The following is a 9,435-nucleotide window of genomic DNA, read 5'->3' on the forward strand; positions in this document are numbered from 1 at the left end:
ATGTACAAGTCAATATGATATAAAAAAACTATAGCAAGAATTCAGCACATTACAAGATTTAAATGAACTTGCACAAGATGCCTCATCATTGATAAATTTGAATTCAGGTTTATAAATGCATCATTTTGTTAGTTTTAAGTTTAGATGGTAATTCCTCTTCCATTTTATTGAATTCTATTATTACTTTCTATAGGTACCTGCCCATGAAATTCTTACGTTTAAATTGGCATATATGTCAAATTAAATGTGTACTCACTCCTACCTTGACCGCATTTACAGGACCAAGTCTGTCTTCATATAAAGATTCTTATGCTGATCCATTTGGACCTTCATGTGATTCAGGCAATAACTCTTCACTGACAAAGTGACATGATTTTCTTGTACTAGTTCTCTCCCAATAACACTCCTTTAAATTCATTTGATCGAGTTAATTTGCTTGCTTTCTATTAATTAGGTGGCAGCTACTGCATTTGTTGACCTTTGTCTACGAATTGGACCAGATAATACTGTCATACATGTTTTGCCACATCTAAAAGAACTTTTCGCTGAATTGGCCTTTTTTCAAGACTCTTCTGCTGTTAGCCTTCCTACAAAAGGGTTAAAAATCTCAGAAAGAAACAAAAGTGAGCCGATTAAAATGGAATCTAGAATTGATCTCGTGTAAGTAGAAACATGTATTTTCCGTTGTTACATTGTTTGGTATAAGTAACTATACATGCTTCATTATATTTACTTATTGAAGGTAACTGTTGTAGGTTGTTGCTATATCCTTTCTTGGCATCACTTGTTGGAATAGAGAAGCTCCGTGAATACTGCTCTACATGGTTTCTATTGGAGCAGTCTCTTCAAAGGTTGTACAATTGGAAGGTATGTGAAAGCTGCTTTGGTTCCTATTGACCGGTGAGAGTTGTGTTTTCCTTCTTATTTGACTAGCCATGCTTTCTTTCAGTTTGAGCCTTCCAGTAAATGTTCTATAAGTGCTGAAAACATGAAAAGTCAAAGGTATCAGCCTGGCAACGACACCTCGTCTGAGGTTGTTCCAACAGAACTTTTTAACGGGGCAGGGTCGTCTGTGTCTCAATCTCAAATCCCTAAAACTGGTTGGATGGCAGCTTCCAAGCACAGATCTAGGCTTGAGCATGGGACATCTAGTGACAATTTGTCTACATCAACTTCTGGAAATCAGCCGTGGTTTTGGTTCCCTACTCCTGACAGTAGTTGGGGCCTACCAGATCTTCTTGGACGTAATAGCGGTTTGAAGGATGAACTTCCATGGAAGATCGAAGCTTCAGTCCTTTATTCAGCCCGTGCACACCCTGGGGCTCTGCGGTCATTAGAAGTCCATGATGATGAGTGCACGATTTTTACTGGGGGAGTTGGACCTGGTTTTAAAGGAAGTGTACAGCGTTGGGAGTTGGCCAACATGAATTGCACATCTGGATATTACGGGCATGAAGAGGTCAGTTTCTCTCACTACCTGCATATGACTTTCTTTTTCGCTATTATTGTTGGATGGTTCTTATTTTCTGAATGAAACACAGTTTGTACAGACCGTGTACTGATGTTTAGCTTAGTGTCTGAAATACGGTGCTCTGATCATTTAGTGGTTGTGTTTGCTGTGATTAAACATTGAATCACTACAGGGTAATATCTCTGAGAGGACGGTGTTCTTTCAGTAAATGCTGTTTGATTTCTAGCTCAACTGTTCTAATAGTATTAGATTACCATATATTCGATTGCTCGATCTTGCTTGCATTTCTTCTGTGTTTAAACTCATTGATGTACTCCTTGTAAGTTAATTTCACCCCCTAGATATAGCGCTTTTTCAATATGCTCCAACAGTTCATTTTCTGATATTTTATTTATATAGGTTGTCAATTCCATCTGTATCCTGTCAATTACTGGAAAAGTAGCTTCTTGTGATGGCACGATTCATATTTGGAATGGGCAGACAGGAAAGCTCATAGCAGCTCATACCGAGTCCTCAACAAGCTTTCCGCTGCAAACTGCATCTGTTGAACAGGCAAACATGCTTAATCAGGACGCGCTCTCAGGTGGAATACTGTCGAATGCATTTCGTGGTAGCTTGTATACGACCATGCATTACATGGCATCTGAAGATAAACTTGTTGCTGGCATGGGAAATGGATCTATCAGGTATACACTTTGTCATCTGTTTATTGGATTTGGTGATTTTATTATGTTTCTAACATATTTTGAAATATCCTTCCTGCTATTCTACTGCGGTAAGTGTATGGGTGATCACTGCAGTACCACTTGATTATTTATGTTCACAATTTTGACTATGTTTGGTAGGCACATCTGAAACAAAATAGGGAGATAATCTACTTCACTTAAACAGGGCATTGTTATGTGAGCTTGGAAGCATTGTTAGTTTTTGTTGTAGAATTAGTAATGCAAGTTAGAACATATTTCTTTCTCGCAGCAAGCCTGCAACTCACTGTTATTTCACTCTGTTTCTACCTCACTACCGAAAAATTTGTCTACTATTGAATTGCACATTGATTGAGTTAAAATGCAGATTTATTGATATCTCTCGGGATCAGAAGCTGCATTTATGGAAGAGTGATTCGGCTGAAATCTCCTTCTCATCACTCGTGTCAGCTATTTGCTCGTCTGGCTCAAACAAGCCGAGGAATGGAAGCCTAGTGGCTTCATCATCCTGGATTGCAGCAGGTCTAAGCTCTGGTTATTGTCGATTACTTGATGAGCGTAGTGGAAAAATCATTGCAGTTTGGCGAGCACATGATGGTCACATTACGAAGGTATGCCAATGCCCCTACTAGGTTGCTATCCATCATAGGGCAAAACCATGAGCAATTGTTATTCTGGCATCTGACTGGTTCCTTTCTATTTGCGCATAAAGTTGGCATCACCAGAGGACCACTTGATTGCTTCTAGCTCCCTTGACAAGACACTTCGAATTTGGGATCTAAGAAGGTATTATTCTTTGGCTGCAACAATTCATTGGTTGTATTACCTATTTTGGTATGATATGTTCTCCATTCTCTTATTGTATTAGTGCAGTATCATATCTGAAAAGACGAGGACAACAACAACAACAACAACAAAGCCTTTAGTACCAAACAAGTTGGGGTAGGCTAGAGGTGAAACCCATAAGATCTCGCAACCAACTCATGGTTCTGGCACATGGATAGCAAGCTTTCACGCACCCCTGTCCATGGCTAGTTTTCTGGTGATACTCCGGTCCCTGTCCATGGCTAGTTCTCTGGTGATACTCCGGTCCTTCAGATCTCTCTTTACGGACTCCTCCCATGTCAAGTTCGGCCTACCCCGACCTCTCTTGACATTATCAGCACGCTTTACCCGCCCTCTATGCACTGGCGCTTTTGGAGGCCTGCGCTGAATATGCCCAAACCATCTCAGACGATGTTGGACAAGATTTTCTTCAACCGGTGCTACCCCAACTCTCTTGCACTGGCGCTTTTGGAGGCCTGCGCTGAATATGCCCAAACCATCTCAGACGATGTTGGACAAGATTTTCTTCAACCGGTGCTACCCCAACTCTATCTTGTATATCATCATCCCGGACTCGGTCCTTCCTTGTGTGGCCACACATCCATCTTAACATGCGGATCTCCGTCACACCTAACTGTTGAACATGTCGCCTTTTAGTCGGCCAACACTCAGCGCCATACAACATTGCGGGTCGAACCGCCGTCCTATAGGACTTGCCTTTTAGCTTTTGTGGCTCTCACTTGTCACGGAGAATGCCAGAAGCTTGGCGCCACTTCATCCATCCGGGCTTGGCTCGATGGTTCACATCTTCATCGATATCCCCATCCTTCTGTAGCATTGACCCCAAATATCGAAAGGTGTCCTTCTGAGGCTGCCCATCAAGGCTAACCTCCTCGTGCCTAGTAGTACTGAAACCGCACCTCATGTACTCGGTTTTAGTTCTACCAAGTCTAAAACCTTTCGATTCCAAGGTTTGTCTTCATAGCTCTAACTTTCTATTTACCCTGTCCGACTATCATCGACTAGCACCACATCATCCGCAAAGAGCATACACCATGGGATATCTCCTTGTATATCCTTTGTGACCTCATCCATCACCAAAGCAAAAAGATAATGGCTCAAAGCTGACCCTTGGTGCAGTCCTATTTTAATCGGGAAGTCATCATTGTCGCCATCACTTGTTCGAACACTTGTCACAGCATTATTGTACATGTCCTTGATGAGGGTAATGTACTTTGCTGGGACTATGTGTTTCTCCAAGGCCCACTATGTGTTTCTCCAAGGCCCACCACATCACATTCCGTGGTATCTTATCGTAGGCCTTTTCCGAGTCAATGAATACCATATGCAGGTCTTCTTTTGCTCCCTATATCTCTCCATGAGTTGTCGTACCAAGAAAATGGCTTCCATGGTCAACCTCCCAGGCATGAAACCAATCTAATTTTTGGTCATGCTTGTCATTCTTCTTAAGCAGTGCTCAATGACTCTCCCATAGCTTTCATTGTATGGCTCATCAGCTTAATTCCACGGTAATTAGTACAACTCTGAACATCTCCCTTGTTCTTGAAGATTGGTACTAATATACTCCGTCTCCATTCTTCTGGCATCTTGTTTGCTCGAGAAATAAGGTTGAAAAGCTTAGTTAGCCATATATAGCTATGTCTCGGAGGCCTCTCCACACCTCAATGGGGATACAGTATCATATCCGAAAAGAGACGTACAATTTTCTTGCACTATTTGTGTTCTGAAACTTTCCTGATACACCACTACTTGTTTGGGCCATAGTGATAGTGATAAGATTATGTTATATCACACTGAATCCACAGTTTCATAGAAGCAGCAGTTTGATTATCAACTTTGGATCACACAATATGCATATATCTTATTGATTATGATTTGTTTCCAGTTTGAGCTTAGTTTCTTAAAGTTTTGTGTGCAATGTGACAGGAACCTATCAGTCCAGTCAAACGTTTTCAGAAGCCATTCAGATGGCATCTTTGACTTCTCTGTTTGGGGTCAAGACCTGGTTTCAGTGTCAAGAAACAAAATTGCACTTACTTCCCTATCGAGACCAACAAGTGAGGTATGTACTTTCTCCTCTTGACCACATTCACCACCACGCTCTTTTGCAAGCTTTATATTTGGAGCAGCAGTGCAGCCTCTTTTGGAATTTTACATACCATATGAATTGTAAGTCCACTCTGTTCCTGCCAAAGTAACTGTTGGTACATTTTGTCAAAAAAAAATCCATGCAGATCGGAAATCAGCAGCTCGTACTTCAGAACTTATATTCGTCTGACAGAGGAGTTAAATATAAAAACATGTCTGTTCTTTCGGCTATTTCTGTGCTTCCTTTGTCAAGATTGTTTGTCGTTGGAACAGAAGATGGTTTTCTCAAAATCTGCCACTAGATGTTTCCAGTAGTGGTAATCATCTCTCCCTTGTATCGACTTAAATATTTTAGCAGTGCCTCTCTCTTTTCTAACATTTTAGTGGTGCCCTGCTCATAGTTTTTGTTTACTTCAATTCGCCAGCAGTCACTACAGGTTACAGGATACATATGTAGCCAAATTTACTGTTGTAAAATTCATGGCTGAGTATAAGCTTCAAGTTTTGTCTAATCTTTTCCCTTGCAATTATGCATCGCTATATATTAATTGAACTTTCTAGCTTTGTTGTTCTAGTGAAGCCGAAGCTTGTAGCTCCCACTCTTTCCTCTAGTTTGTTGCACCGTATGGTTATGCTTGCCCAGTTTTGGACACAATGTATCCAAATTGTAGTTGGCAAAACCTGATCAACACTAGGAAAACTTGTCAGCATATATCGCATATATTTGTTATACTGGACTCTGGAGTCTGGTTACTCTACCAATAAATTATTTCTTGTTAACCGTGCTAAGGTGCCTAAGTCATCTTCTATCCCTTGAGTTGAGATCTGTTCCGAAACCTGCATGTCCTTTATTGGAGAAATGTTACAGTGTTGTCTGTCGATTTCCTATTGGTTTGTTCTGCCACAAAGCTGAGGATGCCTTCAATTTGCTGCAGACCTACCTGACATGGATCATGGGAGCTTAAATGTGGGTAGTTGGGTAGTTGTGGGGAAGAGTAAATTGGAGCTTGGCTTCTGTTACGGTCCTGGTATGAATGCTCTTGTTTACTGCAGTCTAAGGCCTTGCAACCCTCGGTATGCGCACCCAGGCCACTGTACACCCAGCATCAGATATGTACATAAGTGCAGTATGTCAAGTCTTGGCTTTATGATCTTAACTCAAGCTAGAAAGTACACCAACAGAGTAAACATGTATGGTCCCATGGAGATCTGCGGTCCATGTTTTGGTTTGACCGTAGCCAAAACCTTTGGAGCCACTGGCATAGCTACGCTCACTGGCAGGTGGGTCCTGCCGCAAAGAAACACAAGTTAGGCCCACCTTTCAGTTTCAGCCACAGCCATAACACAACGATCATGCACAGTACACTACACTAGCGGTTATAAAAGAGGGGGATGTGCAACTTGCTCTTGGCCAAACCAGAAGGTCGGCAAGCAAAAGCAGTAGCAACAATGGAGAGGCGTAGCGGCGTGAGCGTGAGCCTTGTTCTTGGCCTCCTGCTCGCCACCACCGTTGCTTGCCATGGTGCGAGGGACATCCCAGCAACTGAGCCCGAGTCCTACCGTCCCCATAACGTCTTTGGGTTCGGTGGTTTCTACCCTGGCCCGTCCGTCAACTGGGTGTTTCCGGGGCCAAACGGCGTCACACCACAGGTAGGCTTCGGCGGGATGCCGGGCTCTAGCTCCTTCCCTGGCACTAGTGGCTCGTCCGGCAGCAGTGGCGTGGTCGGCATTCATGGTGCTGCCAATCCCTGATCGTGTTGTTGTCTGTCTTGGTGTCTTGATGTTTAAGATTGCTCTTTAGAGCCATGCAGGTGCAGCATTCTACCGTGGTGGTAGAGAGTAAGCTTCTTGCTTGCTCTAGTTTAGCAGTATTGTGTTATGGCTTATGTGTGTGTTGTTTTCAAGTGATCTGTGTCCCGTGTCTTTGTAAAAGACTTGTTCTTGGCTGTTATTTAACCTTGTGTACTTCTTAGATGTTGTATTGCTGTCGTGGGTTCGAAGTCCCTTTGCTGTATCTTTGATTTGGAGAGTGAGGGTTTGAACCCATGAGCTGGATCACCACAACCTTGTCCTGTGTTCCGTGTCTCGTCTCTTTTAAGTATTTCCATCATTCTTCTCAGTGTGCTTTCAGTTTATTATGTTGTTGATGAAATGCATTTCCATATCTTTGTTCTTGTTTATTTTCTGTGACCATTCATAGGTTGGTTCAACTTGCGGCATCATCTTTAGTTATGGAACACTGGGTAGCATTGATATTGTGCACATTGGTTAAGCACCTGGAAGACTACAGCCAGCCAGTTATAATTGATAATTGTTATGCTCAGTGATAGGTCCCAGCTTGTTGTATTCGAACTTTTTTGCATCAAGTTTATGGCCTTTTCCCCTCCTTTTCCTTATGAATGGCTGGTTCTCTTATCTACTACAAATGCCGAGAGGTTGTAATGGGAACCGTTGAAGATCTTCTAAGTAAACTAACCACTACTTGTACTTACATCATTTTCTTTGTTGAGATGCTAGTCTTCCTGTTTGATATATGCACTGATTATATCACTCATGTTCATGTAGCTAGAAGTCTAAAAGTACCTCTGTAATTGCTAATGGCCCTTGATGCTAATTTCTTTGAATGTGAATATGATGTCTCATTTGGGCCTCAACGAAGTATAAGAAGGGCAAGCCAGCTTTTAGCATTTAAGCCGATTAGTTTTCATTACTAGTTCTGTTCAAGAAAAATGCTCCCGATATTAGTTTAACTACTGGTATTTGATCTTAGGGTTAAAATATCTACTACTACTAAATATTTCTTGAGATAACAATTCAGTTGCCATTTATTAGCATAAATTTAAGAGTCCAAATAGAGGGGCATCTGTTTCTTGTGCCCAAAACAAAGCCAAAAGTACGGCGATGAATGTCATTGTCAGATTAGGAGTAGTTCTTGAAGAATCCCGCGTGTATGAAGACTGGAGATAGTCAAGACTGGAGCTCAAAGCTGAAGAAATAGGTTGTTCTATATGTTTGTTTTTCTTCTATTCTTGTCAAAGCAACGACCTAAGCATAGCGTTTATCGAGTTACTAGAGACCAGTCCACAACTGCCGCTAGCTTGTCGCTAGTTCAGTGAATTCACCAGAGTCGGGGTCATTGTTAAGCTCAAGACCAGTACAACCTTTGTTTATGACCCTGCAGCTGAGCCGTATCTTAACCATGGACTTAACAAACTTGCTCTTCCATCTCTTATCGCTTTTGACAAACTCGTCAACTGATGCTCCCAGATTTGAGTTTGTGAGCAATGCCTGGTCTGACGTGAACAGGCCTAGGTTGTTTGTCAGACCCACATAATACTTGTTGTCAAGCATCGTCGGGGTAAGATCAACCTGGCAGTAAAACAATCATTATAGACGCGGCAAGGAAAATGTCCATAAGGCCCGAAAGGAAAATGTCCGAGATCTAGCGGTAGTTCTGAACACCATCATACCTGACTGGTGTTGCTGAAGCCATGTAGCATCTTTGTAAAGGACGAGCAATGCGAGACGCCTATGGTGTGCGCACGAGAGAGGATGACCATGTCCTGAGCTGTGAGGTCCGACCAGCTCAGAAGCTGTTGAGAGTGGTGACTAGTGAGGGTAGGTTGTTGAGGGCGTTCTGGTCAGTGGATATCCTGCCGTCGCGGCGCCCAGCAGGCACCTTTGTAAGTAACATTTCCTGGTAGCGCGATGCTGTCATGGGCAGTGAAGGCAAGGATGCCCGTGCATGAGACTGTCTTGGGGCATTGGGCCTTGATGGCCTTCTTTTCAGCGTCAATTACCTCGAATCCACGGAGGCTGGGCTTGTTGGGGATAACGTCTTTCTCAGCAGTTCTGTTTGCCGTTGAGTCAATCAGGACTGAGCCGTCACAACCGTTTTGGCATATTGTAGTTGTGTTATATAGCAGTAGATCACCTCACAAATATTTGTTTGAGTATGAACTGTGGGCATTAGACTTGATGATAGACATATATGCTGGTTGCTCTTTTGCATTTTGTGTACATGCATGTTTCTTGTTGGTATATACTCCCTCCGTCCCAAAATAAGTGTCTCAACTTTGTACTATCTTCAGTACAAAGTTGTATTAAGGTTAAGACACTTATTTTTGGGACGGAGGAAGTATTTGTCTTTGTAGAGATTTCAACAAGTGACTACATACGGAGCAAAATGAGTGAATCTACACTCTAAAATATGTCTACACACATCCGTATGTGGTAGTCCATTTGAAATCTCTAAAAAGACAAATATTTAGGAACGGAGGGAGTACAAAAGAAAAGCAGTGTCGATGATCAATATTGTTTTTTTTG

At 42.3% G+C, this 9,435-nt stretch overlaps 1 protein-coding gene and 1 pseudogene across 4 annotated transcripts in view; one reads left to right on the plus strand and one right to left on the minus strand.

Annotated features, from left to right (window-relative positions):
* LOC123160500 (protein GFS12) overlaps window positions 1-9,435 on the plus strand; it is an 18,876-nt gene that overhangs the window by 8,609 nt on the left and 832 nt on the right. Inside the window, exons 9-18 of one of the 4 annotated variants that reach the window (XM_044578311.1) lie at window positions 280-342; window positions 455-660; window positions 756-867; window positions 950-1,459; window positions 1,871-2,157; window positions 2,543-2,786; window positions 2,888-2,961; window positions 4,948-5,083; window positions 5,256-5,426; window positions 7,310-7,509. In XM_044578311.1, coding sequence (XP_044434246.1) covers window positions 280-342; window positions 455-660; window positions 756-867; window positions 950-1,459; window positions 1,871-2,157; window positions 2,543-2,786; window positions 2,888-2,961; window positions 4,948-5,083; window positions 5,256-5,411 — 1,788 coding nt within the window. In that variant the 3' untranslated portion in view covers window positions 5,412-5,426; window positions 7,310-7,509. Of the gene's footprint in view, window positions 1-279; window positions 343-454; window positions 661-755; window positions 868-949; window positions 1,460-1,870; window positions 2,158-2,542; window positions 2,787-2,887; window positions 2,962-4,947; window positions 5,084-5,255; window positions 5,622-6,044; window positions 7,229-7,309; window positions 7,510-9,435 lie in introns of those variants that run through there. The other 3 variants (XM_044578313.1, XM_044578312.1, XM_044578310.1) reach the window with 3 other exon arrangements.
* LOC123160501 (peroxidase 1-like) overlaps window positions 8,203-9,435 on the minus strand; it is a 2,065-nt pseudogene continuing 832 nt past the window's right edge.

The sequence above is a fragment of the Triticum aestivum genome, chromosome 7B, assembly GCF_018294505.1.
Source record: "Triticum aestivum cultivar Chinese Spring chromosome 7B, IWGSC CS RefSeq v2.1, whole genome shotgun sequence".
NCBI classification, from domain to species: domain Eukaryota; kingdom Viridiplantae; phylum Streptophyta; class Magnoliopsida; order Poales; family Poaceae; genus Triticum; species Triticum aestivum.